At 47.5% G+C, this 20,347-nt stretch overlaps 1 protein-coding gene across 20 annotated transcripts in view; it reads right to left on the minus strand.

The window, feature by feature from the left end:
- The window catches only part of ERI3 (ERI1 exoribonuclease family member 3), a 134,835-nt gene that overhangs the window by 57,887 nt on the left and 56,601 nt on the right, over positions 1 to 20,347 (minus strand). For all 20 annotated transcript variants that reach the window (XR_013519991.1, XR_013519990.1, XR_004726815.3 and 17 more), the window contains one exon: positions 6,038 to 6,110. Coding sequence is in view for 17 of the 20 variants with exons in the window: in XM_035251194.3 (XP_035107085.1) it covers positions 6,038 to 6,110 (73 nt within the window). In the remaining 3 variants the exon portion in view is untranslated. The remainder of the gene's footprint in view (positions 1 to 6,037; positions 6,111 to 20,347) is intronic.

Genomic DNA, 20,347 nt, shown 5'->3' on the forward strand with positions numbered 1-20,347 from the left:
AAGTAGCTGGGATTACAGGTGCCCACCACTATGCCTGACTAATTTTTTGAATTTTTTTTAGTAGAGACGAGGTTTTGCCATGTTGGCCAGGCTCATCTCAAACTCCCGACCTCAGGTGATCTGCCCACCTCAGCCTCCCAAAGTGCTGGGATTACAGGCATGAGCCACTGCACCCAGCCAAGAAAGTTTTTAATTTAAATTGATTTTAAAATTAAATAAAATTTAAAATGTGTTCTTCAATCATACTAGCTACATTTCAAGTGATCTATTGCTATATATGGCTAGTAGAAACTAGATTGGAAAACGCAGGTCTAGCACACAAAATGTAATCCATAATTCAGGACTATTTATTATTCTTTCTATTTTTGACTATTCCTTAACTCTCAAATGTTGGTATTTCTCAGTGTTCTGCCTAGGCTTTCTTCTTACCCTATATCCTCTTCTTTGGCAATCTCATCCACTTCCATGCTTTAATTATCATTCACACACCATAACTCTGCCAAATCTTTTTTTCTTTGAGACAGGGACTTGCACTCCAGGTTAGAGTGAAGTGGTACAATCATAGCTCACTGCAGCTTCAAACTCCTGGGCTCAAAGGATCCTCTTGCCTCAGCCTCCCAAGTGGTTAGGACTAGGAACATGCATCACCAAGTCTGGCTAATTTTTAAGTTTTTTTTTGTAGAGGTGTGGTCTCACTATGTTGCTCAGGCTGGTCTTGAGCTCCTTGGCCTCAAGTGATCCTCCCACCTCGGCCTCCCTGGGATTATAGACATAAGCAACCACACCTGGTCTTCAAATCTGTATCTCTTATCTAGACTTCACCCTTGAGCCCCGGACTTACGTACTTAACTGCCTCCTCAATGTCTCAAAAGCATCTGAACTCATATACCCTACAATGACTTCATCTTTTCCAATCCTGAAACTTCTCCTTCTAACATTATCTCAGTAAACTCATTCTAATTCACTTAGTTGCTCAAAGCATAAATCTTGGGATCATAATGGTCTTCTCCTTCATCCTCAACTCTCACAACCAATCACCATTTCCTGTTTATTATACAATCAGTGCTACTATAATACTCTTTGAAAGAGCAAACTTGTCCAATGCAATTGATGTATTGGGAACAATTTATAGTAACACAAATTTTGCATTTGTTTATGTGCAATTTTGTTCACGAGAAACACTAGATGAACACAGGAAACTACACCTTGCTGAACAGAGCTGGGTAGGAATATATAAAACATATACGTGCACACATCTTAAATATCTACCAGCCACTTAGATCACTGCATGTACGGACCACAGTCATCTGGTTACAATTTTCCATCTGATTTCAGACATTCTCCTTCCACCACTTCACAGTAACTCACAAGCTGCAACCCTTCTCATGCCCATTTCTACAAGCAAACTTTGGGGTTTTACAAAGTAAAGTACCATATTTATTATGGTATTTATGTATTTCTTAAGCATTTAATGTGTAAAACTCTGCTACCATTTTTATTAGATTCCTATCTTTTCTTTTATGTGTCACTAACGGAATTTTTGTTGCATGACTTTCTCTAGCATGGTGATTTTCAGAAATCTATATGTTGCATTATAGCAGAACTGACTGCACCATTTAATACTGGGGAATTGGCCTATTTCTCTACATTTCCTCTGCTATCAGTTTAATCCAAGTAATTACCATCTTTCACCTGGACCACAGAAACAGCCTAGTTCTGTGGTTCTCAACCAAAGACAGTACTCCTCCACTCCCACCCTGTCCAGGTCACTAGAAATGGATACAGGGTGGCATTTTTTATTATCACAATGACTCAGAGAGGCACTACTGGTATTCGGTTAACAGGGCTGGGGATGCTACAAGTTCAGCAATGTCACCCACACAATGATTTTTCCCACCCAAAAATGTCAAATGTAACCCTATTAAGAAAAACCAGCAACTGGTCTCCTGTATCTGTTCTTAGCTCCCTCTACACTGCAGCCAGAGAGAGCTTTCTTAGAATGCAAATAAGATGATGCCCCTCTTATATTTAATGCCTTTTAATAGCTTCCTCTTAACCTAAACATCAAGGTCAAAATCAAAGTGTGATTTATAGGCTCCTGACTCCCTTCTAGCCTCATCTCATGCCACTCTCCTTTTGCCACCTTCACTATGTTTTAGGCATTTATTCACACAACAAATAAGGATTAAACATCTGTGTGCCAGGAACTACTCAGAGTGATGGGGATAGAGCAATGAACAAAAGAGACGCAAATTCTTTCTCCTCCTGAAACTTACATTCTGGTTTCATGAAGCTGCCAGGCTTCTCTTCACCTCGGGGTCTCCCCACATGCTACACTGTGCTTAGCCAATTCCAACTCATTCTTCAAGGCTCAGCTTAGACATCTTTCCTCAGGGAACTATTCTCTCACCCCACCCTACTAAGTTAGTTCCTTATGATATGATCTGTGACTCTGAACTGTTTAGTGTTATTCAATGCAACTAAACTTATTTATTCAACATCCATCTTTTTATATCTCCAGGCCCTCACACAGTACCTGGCACACAGAAGGCATTCAAAATACTTTTTTATTGGCTGGGTGCAGTGGATAATGCCTGCAATCCTAGCACTTTGGGAGGCTGAGGTGGGGGGACTGCTTGAGCCCAGGAGTTTGAGACTAGCCTAGAAAACATGGCAAAATCCCATTTCCACAAAATATACAAAAATTAGCCAGGCATGGTAGTGGGCACCTGTAGTCCCAGCTACTTGGGAGGCTGATGTGGGAGGATCATTTGAGCCCAGGAGGTCAAGGCTGCAGTGAGCCATGTTTGTGCTACTGCACTCTAGCCTGGATGACAGAGTGAGAACCTGTCTCAAAAAAAAAAAAAAATTTTTTTTTTCTTACTAATGAAAATATATATGTTTACCTATGTGCATGTATCTTTATGAATATGTATGTATAAACACCTTCATGTCTGGGTATGTCTCCAAATATTTCTGCAGATGACTGCTTATGTGTATATGCACCTATATATGAATGCATGTATGGATACAGACATGCAATTTGGAGTATATCCACTTGGGGTGTATGCGTTCACATGCATATACATGTGTATATTAATGCATTTGCGTACGTGTGTATTCTTCTGGCGCCTCAGTGACAGCTCTATCTCCTAGAGGGAGCTGGAAGCAGGGCCCCAAGTCCTCTCTAAGCTGACAGCTCAATAAGAATATAAGATCATTCAATGACATTCCAAATGTCAGCAAACACAGGCCTGCTCCACTCTGCTACAGGGGAAGTAGGTGGCAGTGGGAGATGTGGAAACTTGGCCATTGAAAAGTTCCTATTTCCTGATACAACCCACACCATTTCTGGAGAAGTAAGGGCAGCTGAAAGACATTTTGCCTCTTCTCCGATTGAAGGTCTTAGGAAATAGGCATGGTGAATTCATCCCCAGTTGCTCACTCACTAGGCAAGTCTCAGGTGACCAAGCAGACCAGGGTCTTCCCCACCTTTCTGAAGAAGTAAAGCTCTGCTGGGGGAGTGGAGGAGGACGAGGGAAGAAAGGGAAGGGGGAAACATAAAGTAAGATCAAGGACACAAGAGGACCCTGTAGAGAGCCAGAGCCTGGGTCACACAGAGGAAACAAGGCATGGAGTAAGGCTTTTACATAATATTCCTGCAACCTTGGCAATGACCTCTCTGGCTCTGCTTTTATCATTACTCTTTTTAAGGAGGAATCTTAGTGCAACCTGCACCAAGTCACGCAGCATAAAGGTCAGAGAGATTACTTTGCCACTGGGCCTCTAGGACTCAGCAGCCTCTATGTCCTGAATGGCTGCTGGTAAGGACTGGGCTGAAGTTCAAAGTTAAGCCACCTCTCCTGCTGGGCCTTTAAGCACACTTGCAATACAAAGTGGCTGGGGTGCAGAGAGGAAGGGGTTAGACCCCTTGTTTTTCCCAGACTTGCTCAGGTTACCTCACATGAGAAAATCACAGGCCAACTAGGAACAGAGTCCTCAGTCTCCCCTCCCCTTGTACCTATTCCTTCCCTGTTCAGCTCAGCACAGTCTGCAGGGGAATCAAGCTGAAAAGTCTGGACAGCCAGCCTCTACCCCCACCCTTTGGGCCAGCAGCACCAAGGTGGCCCTGAGTGGCAATGTTACCACATGGGTCGGCTGCTTTCCTGCCTTTCTGCCAAGGAACCTGGAGGCAGGGAGCTATCCATACACCAAAAAGTCTAGTGAACTTCACAGGGTAATTATTCATGGTCAGCGCCTGCCTCGCCTGGCCGGGCCTTCACATTGCATTTGCTGAGGCCGGCAAGCAGCCTCAGATGTGCTCTGACAGCCGGTATGCTATCTTCCAGGGGTGCATGCCTAGCCACACCCACATGTCTAGCCCCACCACATGCGTAGCTCTGACTTGGAGGGGCCTCCATGGAACTAGTTCTTGAAGATGAATCATCAGCCAGCAATTTACTCACTGAGCACACAGCCTCTGCCCAGCCCTGGCTAGCCACCAGAGACACAGAGAGGAACCAGACTCCATCTTTGTGCTCCAGATGGACATGTCTGGAAGGAAATACACATGGATTCAGTTTCAACTGAGATAAGTGATTTCCCAAGTGCCAAGGAACCTCAAGGCAAGAGGTTGACTGCTGAGCTTCTCAGCAGAAGTGATACCTGAGTTGAATCTTCCAGGACAGGAAACATGTCTGATGAAGATGACTGAGGGACCTTTCAGACAGAAGGCAGGCCATAGGGGAAGGCCCAAACCTAGGGCAGTGTCTAGCTTCCTCAGCATAACAGGAGTAGTAAGCAGCAGTTGGTCAGTTTCAAGGGAGATCAGCCGGAGAGTGGGGTAGGAGTTAAACTGCGAACAAGCCAAGTGCAAAGCACCTGTCTACCAGTGGAAAGCAAAGGACTTCACAAATGATGCCACAAAGCGTGCAACTAAATGCAAAGTCACTATCAGTGTGGCACAAATACTTATAAAACTTTCTCTTCTACTGCTCCTCCACGTTTGCTTAGCTCCAGCCTCCCCAAACACCAAAAGCCCTCCCTGCTGAGAAAGCATTCTCTTCTCCTCCTATCCATATCCCACCTTCCTTGAATGCCCAGGTCAAGACTCAAATCCTCGCCATACCTAGCCTTACCCTCCCTTGACCTCTCTCTTCTCTAAGACCCCTGGGAGCCACTACCTTGACCCCCAGTGTGCTCTCCTTTCTCTGAGCTTCCTGGGAGTCGCTAAGCTGACTGGTGGCATGAGGTTCCTGAGGCTGCTCCAGGACTGTTGCCCTTGGATCAGAATGATTTATGGGGGTGTCTCTCTAGTGGACTGAGCCCCCCAGAGCAAGGATCCCTCCAGAGCAGGGATACTCTGCTAGGAAAGTACAGTTTTCTAAGTGATTCATTCTCTGCCAGGGCTCACTATCCTAGCCACACAATGTCCTTCCCAGTCTATAGCCTCGGCATCACCTCCCCAGGTGCTTGACGCTGCATGAGTTCCAGTCTCCCCATCAGGGAATTGGACTCTAGTTTCCATGGCCTTTCGTCACATGAGCCAGGCTCTCCTGGAGCAAGGCAGGAATAAAGCCAACTTAAATGAACCCTGCCTCCCAACCAGAGTGATATATCAAGGACGGTCAGGAGGGTCAGAGGCCACATTCATGATGATAACAAAGGAGAATGCCTTCCCAGAGGCTCAGCTAGTGCCACGTCACTCCTAGAGACAAGGCAGCTCTGCCCCCAGATTCAGCTCTGAGCAAGAGCCCCCCAAAATCTCCTTAACTGAGACGTCTCTCCATGTCTGAAAGACACCAACTAAGGCAGCATCATAATCCACCCAGCAGCCTGGTCCCCAAGCAGCTCTCCACTGTCATAAATAATCATATTTCAGTGCATATTAGCTAGGGAAAAGGAAGGAGAGATGTTAAGAAAAGAGAAGAACAAAAAGAAAAGGAAAGAACACATATAGGAAAAGAAAGCAAAGTAGGGGAGCTGTGAGGCAAAGGAGCACCAGGGGAAGCACCCAGTTGGGGCTCAGACACAGTACCTTTTTCAGATTAATCCACTGCTTGAAGTAATCCGCCACTGGTAAGCCCAAGTACTGGCACTGGCCTGGGAGCCTACAAAAAAAAGGAAGAGAGAACAAGTTGGGCACATCCAGGTCTCGGGTATGAAGACTTAAGATAGGAAGTCCAACAGAGTTTACAAGACAAATAGACCTCAAAAGGTCAACCCATTAGCCGTAGGTCCCACCATAGATACTGGGCTCCAGCTCTAGCCCTGAGATCCAAGTGTGAGAGCCCAAAAATTCTTTTCAAAATAACAGCAGCAGTGACTATTTCCTAATGGCTTACAGTATGCCAAGCACCTTATTTACATTTTCACATTTAATCTTCAAAGCAATGCTGAGACACAGGTACTGTTGTCAACATTTTACAGATGAGAAAATGAGATTCAGAGAGGTTACCCAAGGTCTCACAGCTGAAACATGATAGTGCCAAGAACTGAACCCAGTTCTGTCTGACTCCAAAGCCTATGTTCTTTCCACGCGCTGGTTTGTTGTTGTTTTGTTACAGCAGAGAGGCAAACAGACAAGACAGGAGGAGAGAAAGGCAGAGCATATGGTTTAGAGATAGATGAGCAGGGGTTTCAGCTCACGTTTAAGCATCTAGCTACAGGTTTGTTTCAAATAGAGAAGAGGTAAGGTAGAAGGATAAGAGGAGGTCAGAATTTAAATCAAGGGTCTGTTCTTGTTTTTTTCTTTAAATTAGAATTTATCAACTATCTCCCCCTCTAGCTGATGATGTTGTTTTACTCAGACAAATCCATTCAATCAAACACGCATTGATGCTTAATGAGAGTCAGGAAATAAGATGTACCTCTTGTCCATAAAGGGCTCAGTTTGTTCAGAGATATGGGCAATGAAAGAAAGACAAAAACAGTCTTAAGTCAGAGCATGGGGGCATATGCAAGGATGGAGGGAGACAATACTAGAAATATCAGCCAGAAAAGATCACAGTCCTATTCCTAAGAGAAGAGCTTTGCCACAGGCAATGGAGAGCCTCTGAAGAGCTGTGATTTACCAAGATTGTTCTAGAGGCAGCAAAAATAATAGACTGAAAAAGCAGTCTCCTGAAAAAGCCAGGAGAGAGAAACAGTAATGGTAAAGATGGTGATCAAGGAACAGACATTAAGAGATGTAAAGGAGGCCCAGTGACCAAATGATATGTGGGGTCCAGTGAGAAAGCCGTAGAGCTCTGCTTGGCTAGCTTCATGCCACTCACTAAGATGGATCCAAAGGAGGAGGCAGTGGCATGGAGAGCCTATGTGACATCCAGAGCAAGCCTGCATTTGGTCAATTTTATTATGGTTTTTAAATGCTCTACCTGCAGCGTACCCCCCTTTCTGCCCAAACTGGGGGTTGGTGGGGGGAGGAATTGCTCCCCTGCCCCATCTTTAGTATGCCACTGGAAGGAAGCAGGAGTTTGGGGATGCAGTTTTAGATAGATGCTTGACACACAATAAACACTCAATGTCTACTGAGTTTGAGGTGCCTAGGAGATATCTGGCAGTGGAATGTATCTCAGAGACAACAGGATATCCAGTTTTAAAGAGAGATCTGGAATAATATGGATTGCTAAATCATTAATAGAATTATTAATGTAATCATTAACACAACTTAAGTAAAATTGAAGCCAGGAGAGTAAATATGACCACCTCATATCGAGTGAGGTGAGCAGAGGGCCCGGGCTAATGCCTTGCAAGTTTTATTGGGCCAAAATGAAACCAGGCTACCGCCATCATCACACACAAGGACCTCACTACTTCATGAAACAGCTAGATCTAATTTTTGAACTCAATTCTTAGAAATCCTTCCTTAAATACTAAAGTCTGTCTCCCTGTAACTTCTATTCACGGGGTCAAAGTATTTGTCTTTAGAAAATACAAAGAACAGGACTTCTATCTTTTCCTCACAGAATCCTTCTAAGATCTGAGAGTCCAGAAAGTTTCCGTCGGAGTTCCCTTCTCCAAGCCACATACCCTTAGCAACTTCAAGAGTTCCTCATGAGACAATATGCCATTGAGTCAGGACTTATCCAACCTACCCCCATTCCCAAAGGGCAGGGCCCCAGACGTTTCTCAGGGTATGTGACACCTAAAGTCACACATGCTCTTTTGACCTCACTTCATAGTACCTGTGGTCAACCTAAACTGTGATAAAAGTATGCTTCCCCTTTCCAGAATATATAGAACTGATTTTTGAGTTTGAAATGCTAAGTAATTAGTGTCAACTGCCATGGAGTGGTCAAGCAAGATGACAGCTGGGAAAAACCCAATGGATTTAGTAACAAGGGGGTCAAAAGTAATCTTGGTGAAAGGAGCATCAGTGGGCTGAGTATGGGAGGCAGAAGGCAACCTGCAAAGTGTCAAAGAGTGAGAGATAAGACAGTGAAGATTACAAGTGCAAACTCCTTTTCTAGAAAGTTTGGCTACAAGAATCCAGTTGGGATGACTGATTCCATTCCAGAAAGTACAAGGCAGTTCAGTCTTCCCTCCATTACCCTTCAAATATTTGACAGATACTAATAGAAAATTGATCCCCTTGTTTCAGGCAGTGTATAGTAAGGATTTATTTTTATAAGACCCAAGATATCTTACCTGAGGGGCAGGTTCCTCTCAAACATCCAAGTGGCACAGTGACATTAACTACAACTAGTCAGTTTCCTAGAAGGGAAATTCAGGCTGAGACCAAGATGATGAAGGGGTATCCAGATAGATGTGCCCATGTAGGATGAAGGACCAAGAACATGAGGAAATGAGGCAAGGTTTTTAAGGCTGAAAGGTAGCCTTAGGAGCTAAAACGTGGTTGCCTAAGAAGCAGAACAGTAATCTGACAATAATTCTATTTCCTTCAATCTTTCTGTCCTGTTCCTTATCCTTGGTATTTGTGAAAATGCTCGCTGAACTTAGCTATTTTAGAAAAATCACATTAAAGTCTATGAGTGAAGGGGGCCACCCGAAGGAGCAGAATCCACAAAGGAATAGGTCAGGGGGACTGGCCAGCAAAAGGCAGGGAGCCTCTATCTTATTCTCCCCTAACCAACTGTAGCACTCTCTGATTCTTTTCGTTGACACAGGCCAGGAGTCCTTTTGGCTCTAGCTAGCCCTGGTGGAGGGGCTCTCTCCTTAGCAGAATTTTAAGGGTAGACAACAGCTGTAGACATTTCTACTGTCTAGGAAGGGTCTAGGTCAGTAGGATCATGCCTATTCTTCTCAGAGGAGGACCTATCCCAGAAGGGCCACACTGAGGACAGACCAGACAGACTGTCAGGTTGGATACTCAGCCTGAGATATGGCTCAGGAGCAATCCCGAGTGCCATTCTGAATCCCATGTCTGACTGATGTGCATGGGAGTTAGGCACCGTAATTCTCACGCAGGGGCTCTAGTCATTGCAGGTACACATGCAGTTTGGAGACTCCCCCACAGGTATTCAGGTCGTGGAGTAGTCCTCTGGGTAGTCCTAGCCCTGTGGCTCCAAGACGCAAGCCGTAAAAATGTAGCAGGGCCCAGCTTCATCTTCATGAGAGACAAAGGGCCAAATGCCAGAACTGGGGTTCACAGGTGCCTCATGGGAAGACAGCTACACATCTCTGTCACATACCCTACCCCAGCTTAGAGAGGACCAAGATATGAAATCTGTGAGGAAGGTGGGTTAGAGCAGTCATCATCCCTTACATAAAAGAGGAAACTGAGGCTCAGAGAAGAAAAAGATTTGTTCAATCATACAACAAGCCAAGGGTAGTACTAGAAATGGAACCCAAAACTTCTGACTGCCCAGGCATAAGTTGTACAGATACACTCAGAGCTCTTTATAGTCCCTGGGAAGGCAAAGTCCAGGGCTTTGGAGAAGCAGGTAGCATACTGGTAGCACTGCTCAAGGTCATACCTGGGTTCAAGGTTCTTAGGAGCCTAAGGTCAGTGGGTATCAGTGGGTACATGGTTCCACCAATTTGTCAAAAAAAAAGATCCCCAGGCACAAAGGGTCTGAATGTTGTATGTTCCTAGCAGATCCTGATCCTAAGAAAAGAGCCACTGGCAGTGGGCCCTGGACTAGCCTTCAGGCACAAATGTGCAGGCAGGTTTATGGTGCCCAGGTCTCCATGCAGCTGGATTCACTGGGCACAAATCTCCCCAACTGCCCAAACATCATCTGGTCATGCTTATTACTGTTGCCCAATGAAATTTTATGCACCGAGTCCACAGGTGTGATTTCCCCTTCTTTATGAGGGCCGGAATGACATCACTGATGGCCAATAGAAAAGAGCCAATTATGTCCAGGCCATAAAAAGAATGAGATTTTTTTCAACCAAATCAAAACTTCCTTCAGCTTCATGAATCCAAGAGGCCCCTTTAAGGAAGGGTCCCCAGTCCTGACTGTGGGCTCTAAACCAAGGGGCATGAATGCTTTCCAAATACTATGGGTCTAAGGCCAGAGAGGGGATCTTCCCTTGGCATTTATCATGTGACCCTGCTATTACCACACTGGCCCCTCAGGGTCACCAGAACAAATTATCAAACCCTACCCTCAGACCCTAACTGGCTCCTCTCTCTCCGTCCAGGGGAAAATTAGAAAAGATGAGATACTCCTTAAGTTCCTTCATTACTCTTTTTGAATAACAGAAAAGAAAGCAGAGAGCGTTCCCCCTGCCTAGAAGAGAACAATACATGGAGAAACGGGTGTAAGAAACTGCCCCTCACCCTCACAAGCACATAGCACAAAGCAAAAGGAGCCCAGCCTTCCTCACCCCACCCCACCCCACCCCTCATTCAGCCCTACCACCTGCAACTAAGCCACAGTGGCTGGGCCGAGACAGCCCTGATGGCAAACAGGTGTGGCTAACCCGGCGCCAGCCAAGGCAGGGGAGTAGCTCATTAGGGGAACACCCCCCTTGCTAATGCGTATGGCCACGGTGGAGCCATTGTGAGCAGGAGCTCAGCTTTGAAGATTAGGTGAAGCAGACATGGGGGGAGAGCTGCTAGACTGAGGCAAGGAAAACTGCACATCCATGGAGGTCTGCTGGACAGACTGGCAGACAGACCAACAGCCAGGACCAGCAAGAGGGCAGGCACCATGCTGGAAAAGGTGATGGACACTCTTCCTTCCATGCTTTCATCTCTTCAAGACTTAGGGACAGACCCAACTCAGAGAGATGCATGTCATTCTCACTTTTAGCAGACTCAAGCCTTTAAAGAGGAGGGGGACTAGCAGACTCTGGAGGCCTCCTTGGCTCCTCTCTTTCAAGAAAGGCTGTGGGACCTGGATCTTGGACTGATGTAGGCTGGCAGTCATGGTGTCCACCAGCTCTAAGACAGACACATACTGTTCACCTGCAGGAGCAAACTACTATATGAATATGCAGAAATGGGGGAGTATGGAGAGGCCTGTCTTCTTCAAAGTCATCGCTAGACCATGGAGGCATAAAACGCCCAGCCTTGGGGAGGAGTGGGCCAGTAGAAGCCAACCAACAAGCCAGTTGGAAGATCCTGCCACAGGGACACCTGTGAGGGTGGGTGGGCTTGCTTCCATGCAGAGTTGCTACACTTGCTCATTCCAATATGCTCTCAAAGAATGCTGTCACTAGCGGCCCTGTATCTCATAACTGCCACAATTTCCTATGCTTCCTCCAAGTCTTGAGCCTCAGGAAAGGGCCCATTCCCACTGGATCCCATTCTGGGAGTCCTATCTAGTCAGAGCCTTCACAGGCGGCACGATGTGAGTCTGCATCCAGCACGTTCAGGCTACTCCAGCTGAGGCAGCACTTAGCTGGGGACACAGCTCTTTGTCTCTCCTGTTTCCATTCCCCCACCCAGAGGAGATAAACAGACCCTGGGTGATAAACGGCCCGCCTTTCACGATCACTTTTCCTCAAGTTGAGGAGAGTAGCTAGTGATGGATGGGCTGGAATTTGGTTATCAGGAAGGGCTGTCAGCCAGAGGTGCCTATCTCCTCCCCCACTACGCAGGGCATCATTACACTGTGGCATCGAGGTAAAATATGACCAAGGGGAGGGAAGGAAGAAAGAGGGGAAGGCTGAGCTTACACACGGAGCAAATTGAGCAACAATGAGAGCAGGCACAAGGCTGGGACGTTAGTTATCTGCCCGTGACACCTTTTATCTCTGCACAAATTGGTCCTTCCTCCCCAACTGCATCCTCTTATACAAACAGAGGCAGACACAATGTGTCACCACTGCAATAGCATAGCAATTTAACCCGAATTAGTGAGGGGGTCAAGCTAGGAAATAGGGGTTTCTCATTTCAACAGGTTCCTTAGTCTCAGCTCTGAACTACCACATTGAGGGGAGGAGGGTAGAGAGAAGGCAGACTCATAATTGAATTCACTCACTTGGCCACTGCTGATGTATAAAAAATTAATGCTTGAGCCTCCTACTTATCAAAGCTGGTTAGTATCTATCTCACCTGCGAGATGCACCATGTCAGAAGACACAGCATGGGCCCGCCCCAGGCAGGCCTAGCACTCAGTACCTATAGCTGGGGTAGGAATCAGAAAGAACAGGAAGAGAAAAGCACTGCCCACAGACATCAGCCCCAAGCCAGAAACCCCTGCTAGAAGCCTATAGGACAGAGTGCTGGAGAGAGCTGGGGATACTATAGGAGCAGATCACATCAAAGGTGGTTCTTGACAGTTCAAGAATACACTTCAGCCAATACAGAAAAAAGGCATCCTGGCTCCACCTCTAACAGAAGATGTCCAGGTTGTTTCACGCATGTCCAGGTTGTTTCACGCATAACCTCTCAGACAAACAGTCCCCCATTGCTGAGCCTGAAACTGAGGATGCCAATGGTAGCACTGACGGCACTGGCAAGGCAAAAGAACAGGGAGGAGAGGAGCTGGGCCTTTTCCTCATTGACCTCCCCTACTGCAGGACCCGGAGTCATGAATGGAGGAGGCACCCTGGGACTCATTCTTCGCATCAAAGCCCCCTGATGGTGGGGCCCTGTCCAGTATCACAGCTCCACTACACTAAGGTAACTTGGTCAAGTGACCATGTGTCCTGGGGTAAGTGACTTCACCTCCATGCCCTGCTCTGTGAGGGTTAAAGGAGCCAACCAAGGGAAACATGCTTTACAAATAAGGCCTCATGGAAAGGATTCTGGCTATAAGGAGATCAACTGAAACCAAACCTGCAATGGCCTTTGGAGATGCTTCCAGGCCAACTGCATTGAAAAAGGCAGTGCCTTGGTCAGGAAAGGGGATACTGGAGAAGGCTTGCTGGGGATGACAGAAAAATGGAAAGTTCCAGAACCACTTCATAGCTGTAAAATGAATTCCAAGAAGCTTGGGCTGAGGGGAGGAGTTATGAATAGAGAAAGCACCTTGGGACTCATTCTCCAAATCCAAAGAATCAGCACACAAATACCAAGGAACGAAAGCTAAGACCCCAGGCTAGACACAAAATGAGAGAGCTTTCTGCCACTACCAACCACTTTATATTTAGGAGTATTACTGAGACCCAGGACCTTCAGACAGAGGCTAATGGAACAGGATTTCTATCATCAGAAAGCTTCCAGGCCCATCCAGAAGATAATCATAGCAGACACAGAATGGTCACTCTAGGAGCGACTACTGAGAAAGGACCATGTCACTTCTGCTGGTAGGAGGGCAATTTCGAGGGCACTCAGAGACTCAGCTGCAATTTTCCGGGCTCAAGCAAGTGTGCGAACGTGCGCACATGCGGTCCCTCCATTCTTCTCTGCCTGCCCACAGCCCCGGGGGAAATGCACTGCTGACTTATCAGCTCACTTTGTCCCCACACTTGCCCCATCCTCTGGGATGGCTGCAGGTTACAATTCCAACCACAGGCTTCAGAAAGATGATACACTTGATGGAGCCTGCAAAGGGTCAGGCGAGAGTACTGTTTGAAATACCAGCATGACAGCTGGCTCCTTGTCTGTCTCTTCCTCCTCAACGCCCTCCCCAAACTTGTCATGGTACAAGAAGTCTATAAGCATCCCATCAGCTTTAAATATCAGTGTGCATGAAGCAGGAGCACGAGAGCGAGGGAGCGGGAAGCAGACAGCGAGCGCCTCTGTCGCCACTGCCTGTCAGGGAACACTAATGAATTTCACCACCAGCAGCCATGCTTCAGATGAGGGTGAGCTGGGGGCTGGGGGGTTTTCTAGGGAGAACTCCGGCAGTATTAAAACACATTTTCCCAAAGCCCTGTTAATAAATGTCATTGCGGAGCTGAGAACTATGGTCTACCACCAGGACTTCAAGGGCAGAAAAGGGGTGGGGCAAGCCCTGCTGTCCTCTCAGAAAGGGAGGGGAGTGCAAGCATGAGACTGGAGGGAGCCAGCTGAGCCCCATGTGGTGCTGGATGACCTTGGCAAGCCTCCGGCTTCGTCTTGCCACCATTACCCTTACTCATCTCATCAAGGCCTTGGGATGCCTTGTTGAGAGGCCTAGGATAAGAAGGAAAGGCCTGAGGCAGGGAGAGATGACCAGCGGTGCCTGCCAGACCAGACTTACCGCCTCACCTCAACCAACTTCACCTCACTCACCTCACAGTGAGGCCCCACGGCAAGGGGTTACAGGCCACACTTCCAGACCCAGGCGAGGTGGGGTGGGAAACTCTGGCAGCAGTCCTAACAGGAAGCTACATTTTCCCCACAGATGTCAGGAGCCAGAGCTGCTTATTATTTTACAGATAAAGGAATGAAGGTTGAGAATGGGAAGTTTTGCAAGACCCTGCAACTAGAAAGCAGTAAAGCCAGGAATTGAAACCAGGTCTCTTCATTCTAAAGGCCTTGTTCTTTCCACAATGTCACACAGCTTCTTTGAGGAAGGGCTGATCACCTCACTGTCTCCTGTGTGTCCTCTACTGCCAGGCTCTGTCCTTCCCCTCCATTTCCCCCACTGGTACACACACACCTCTGGCCTGGCATGGGCCACAGCTGCCATGTAGCACTGGGCTGGGCTCCAGGCCAGGGTGAACCCAGCCAGGCAGAGAAAGCCCTGGGAATGAGCCAGGCCATCACCTGGGGGTCTCCACAGCTCACAGGACAGGCTGCAGGCATAAGCCCTCCCTCGGGTGCCCTCTGCACAGCTCTAAGCAGCAGTGTCTGATCTGGCAGCAACCTGCTGTGCAGGGGGCAAATGACATTTAATTTCCTCTTGGTTTCCCTATAGTACAGACGAAAGGCCGTCACCTGCGTCTGGGTCTGGCAGCACAGCTGGAAGTGTTCCCAGACATGCTACTCTGGAGAGGTCCCAACAGAAACCAGAACACAGGCAGTACAGAGGGATGCCCCTGTGGGGCAGGCTGCTGGTGTTCCCAAGGAAAACCAACTTCAAATCCCTAGTGCCCAAGTTGCTCAAAGCCTCCAAAAGACACTCTGTATGCACATAGCACCTCCCTGCTCCATGCCTACTATCTCTCATTAGCCCACCTGCCAACTATCTCTCATTTCTCCTCTATGGAGCCCACATGAAGCATACAAGTGCCACACACGCCCTGTAGAACCACATGACAAGCACCTCCCCAGTGCCACAAATAGTCCTTAAAACTCTCTAACTTGTATCTCCCCAGCCCCTCTCTAGGGAAGCAATAAAGACAAGTGCCTCTCCACTGTCCTTCCCATGGCAACTCATCAGTGAAAGGCACAGTGCCCCACCTGTTGTCACTGTAGGAAGAGCTGGAGCTGCCACCAGGGCCCAGCCAGAGCTCTCTTTCCCAGATGGAATGGCAGAAGCCCCAGTAGGGAGTGGGTATAGAGAGGAGGCTGAGCAAGTGATGGGAGGTTTCCAGGGCACCTTGGTCAGTGCCTCAGCTACTGAGCTATTCTCTTTTTTGGCCAGGGAAACCAGGAGCTCCTTGGTGGGCTGAGCTGTCTCCAAGATACCTTGCTCATACTACTACCATCTTCCCCTGTAGCCATCTTGACCCTATGCCTGAGCTGCTGTTGTGTGGCCTATGATGCCCTCTGGAGGTTCTGCAGAGACGCATCCTCCTGGTGTTCAGGATCTGGGATGCAGTCTGACCTCTGCTTTCATATGGGTGCTCAAGACACAGCTGTGCCCTTAACCCTCTAGCTGGTCTCCTCTGCCCTGATTCCAGCTCTTCTGACTCCTTCAAGAGGTGTAAGCACTTGTCCTATACAGAGTCAGACTTCTGCATGGGCATTAGAATAGGCTAGTGATTTTTAAAGTGTGCTCCATGGAGTCCTAGGCTTTTAAGGAGGAACATTAGGCTACTTAATGGACCGGGGGAAGAGAAGGAAGAATGGGAGAGGAAGACTGTGCAGGGCTTCTCCCCAGCTCCAACCAGATTAATGCTGGGCTTTAAAATTCTGTTCAAAAGAAAAGAGAGTTTAGAGTTATAAAAAAATATATATTACCATTCCATCTCTCTACAGGGCTCCTCTGGGTTCTCACAGAATTTGTTTTGTGCCTTCACTGTAGTGTTTTCATACACTACCTTACTTACCCTATAATTAGGTATGTGTGTGCTGGTCTTTCTGTCCTGATCACTTGGCAGTCCCTATAGTCCCCAGCACAGTACTTATAGGGCCCAGAGCAGCTCTCAACAGGTACTAACTTTAGGCTACTACCGGAATGCCAACACTTCCGGGATATGCTGGGGTCAGCACCTTCAATGGCAATTTCCAACAGGATTCCTTGGGAGAGAAGAGCTGCGATGGAGGGTAACTCATACTTACAGGAAGGTCCTTGTGAAAATGTATAGCACATGCCACTCTTAAATCAAAGAAAGGGACACATCTGCTACCACGAGGAATCATCTAAATCAACTTCCAGGGGACCAAACAGACTTTTGCACTTGGCCAATCTTTGGGGAAAATGCAACAAATTTCAACAGGAAATATCACTCATTAGAAGCTGACCATGGGAACACAGAATGACGTTCATCAGCTGGGCATTCAAGGGCCTGTCCCCTGGCTTCCTGTAGCCTGTAGAGGAGTACTAGTCCCATGATTCTGGTTATAGGACTGAGAATGAGTAAAGCCCCTTGGCCCCATCAGCCAAGCCTACTGCCTGGGCCTCCTTCTCCAGCCAGGTTTAGGGAGAGGGTGGGGGGAGGCAGGGGACTGTGTTCCTCCTATCTAAAGCCACTTGTTAATAGGCCCTAGATTCCCTTATCCCTGGGGAAAGGAAGGTAGCAATGAGCTCTCTTCTCCACCCCCCTCCACTGTGCCTCCCAGCAGGGCCAGGGAGGACAGCCATTAGTGTGTGCCTCAGCAGACAATGGGGAGGAGAAGTCTCCAGAGCAAAGGACAACTGCAGCAATTAGAATGCAGGGAGGTTCAGAAGCTATTTAACTGGGTGACCCCTGAGGTCGCTGCATCTGACTCCCATCCCTGGATAAATATTGTATGAGAGGGGAGGGGGCTAGCGAGGGAGCTGGAATGCTGCTCCTCCTTCCACTCCTTTCCCCACCCCATGCACTGCCTCCAGCCACACACACCAGGAACATTATTTACAGTCCTGACAGTCAGAGCAATCACTCTGCTAACCAAGAGGGAATGGACAAAGTCGACTTACCAAAAATTGACTATGGCAATTGAAGAAGAAACCAGAGCTCGTGGGGGAAGGGAGCTGAGCCAACACAGATGCAAGGCTCCCTCCACAATCTGGGTCCAGTTGAAGCAAATATTCTGTCACCCCCAAACCCCAAACTACTGACCGGTGAGGCTGGTCTCAATGGCAGAGAGTAAATCAGAGAAACAGAGCATCCTTCTGGGGGGTCCCATAATGGAAAACTCCTGGCTCTCATCACTACCCAGGTGCTCGTTGGCAAAGATGGGAGTCCTAGCTACCTGCCCAGAGAAGCTGAACCATCTACATGCCACTTGTCCAGCTTGCCCCTTAGCTGACCTAGTCAGGAAGGCCAAGAGCAAGAAAGTCAGACATAGCAGGAAGGGGTCAGAGTCGGGGAAGAATAGTGTCTGAGTGGAGGCTGTGCCTCAGCCCCCACATGTGCCGCTCCTCCAGTCCTGCTCTAATGCACCCTGACATGCCTCTGAAGACAGAGAGCTGTTTGCAGTCAGCACCGTGATTTGTTAGTAATTATTTCCATGGTGTCACATTGCTGTCACTCTGTTAACAAAGAGACAGGCTGCCTCAGGCTGCCTGCGAGAAAGAATCGCAGAGAAAAAGGCCTGTCAGGCTCCTGGGATTCTCTGGGCTGGCTGGCTTTCTTCCCCAAACCAACATCCTCGCAAGCTTTGGAAGAAACAGTTTTACAGAACTATCAAGTCTGAGTTGTGTCCCCCTTTAGCCAGGGACACTGAGAATTTATCCCACCCACTCCTAGTTGGCCTTCCCAAAGCCCTACAAAAGCTATGCCCCTGGAGTCCACAAATCATTCAGGTGTGGGCCACTATGCCAGGTGAAGCCTTGAGTTCCCTGGCCTTCAACTCCTAAGACCTCTGCTCCCTGTCTCATCTTCTTCACTGGGGTGTTCAAAGCCTCTCATGTGCTCTTAGGAACCTGACCACAGAAACCTAATTTAGACCAAACGGAAGCAGCCACCCTCTTGGCATGGCTGGGGAATAAGGAGAATATGATGGCAGGGCATCTTTCCTTCTTGAATCTGCCAGCCACAGTTCAGGAGCATAGTGGCTCAGGTGCCAACACCCCTATAGCCTTCATGTGCCTCTGCATCTGTGAAGAGACACTTGCGGAGCTGCCTCTGCCTGTGACCTCTTTCCCAGTGCCTGGATCTGCATAGCATCTGCACTAGGAGAACTAGTGGTTTGCTTTAGCACAAAGTAATGTCTCCATTACCCTGGCTGGGAATTAGAGGACAGATTGGCAAGCGCTGACAAAACAGAGGTCACTCACCTTACAGGCATGGAAACTTAGAGATTAATTCTCTCCTCTCACAGAGGGAATCAGACTCCAGGATAGTCGAAGGGAAGCACCAATACTGAGAAACCCTTTCACTGCCAAGCAGCAGCAGCTAATATCACTTGTACCAATAACAGCAGAAAAGGAAGATGAAAGGCCACAAGCCCTAGAGGGGCCTTGCCACCTAGCTCCTGCGGAATCCCAAAGGATAGAAGACTAAGATTCTTCAAAAGGCAGAGGACAGTGCCAGCTGCATGCACTGGAATACAAACTCCATGAAGGCAGGATGTTTGGGAAGTTTTCTTTCTTTATTCACTGCTATAACCTGAATATCTACAGTAGTGCAGGGCACACAGTGGGTAGTCAACACATCTGCTGAAAGAATAAATAAATGAATCAAAACAGCTCAAAGGCTACTTCTGCAGGGGCCAGTCTCTCCCTATCACAAGACCTCAGAGAAGAGCGAGGCCAGTGTGGGTTCCAGATAGACAGGGAAGACCATATGGCCAAAGGACTGAAATTAGGTTTGAAAGGGTGAGGGGGACTGAGAAAAGCTGATGGGCATAGGGAGAGTCTCATATCAAATTGAAGATTCACATATTCATTCAGACACATACACTAAACAACTAACGAAGTATAGTAGATGTTCCAACAAAAGGAGAATAAATAAAATGTAGTATAATACAATGGAATACTACACAGAAATACAATTAAAAGGCTAAATTCTTAATACATACAATGCACATGAATCTCCCATACATTATGTCATGCAAAAGAAGTCAGACACAGGTTGGGTGTGGTGGCTCATACCTGTAAACCCAGCACTTTGGGAAGCCAAGGTAGGCAGATGGCTTGAGCTCAGGAGTTCAAGACCAGGCTAACCAACATGGCAAAACCCCATCTCCACACACACACAAAATAATACAAAAATTAGCTGGATGCAGTGGTGCATGCCTGCAGTCCCAGCTACTCAGAAGGCTGAGGTGGAAGGATGACTTGAGCCCAGGAGGTGGATGTTGCAGTGAGCCAAAATTGTACCACTGCACTCTAGCCTGGGCGAAAGAAGTCAGACACAAAAGAGTATGCCCTGCATGATTCCATTTATATGAAAGCCAAGAATAGGTAAAAACTAACCAAAACTAACAGAAGTCAGAACAGTGGTTACTTGGCAAGGCGAAGGCATCACTGACTGGGAAGAGGCACAGGGGAACTTTCTGGGATGATGAAAACGGTTCTTGATCTTGACCTGAGTGATAGTTACCCCAGTGTGTACTTGTATAAAAACAGATTGGGCCATATACTTCACATCTGTCTATTTATGCACCTGTACCTATTTCATACCTCAATTTTTTTAAGAGACAGAGTCTTACTCTGTTGTTCAGGCTGGAGTACAGTGACACAATTGTAGCTCACTGCAGCCTCAAACTCCTGGGCTCAAGCAATCCTCAGCCTCAGCCTCCTGA

The sequence above is a fragment of the Callithrix jacchus genome, chromosome 7 (genome assembly GCF_049354715.1).
Source record: "Callithrix jacchus isolate 240 chromosome 7, calJac240_pri, whole genome shotgun sequence".
Classification (NCBI taxonomy): domain Eukaryota; kingdom Metazoa; phylum Chordata; class Mammalia; order Primates; family Cebidae; genus Callithrix; species Callithrix jacchus.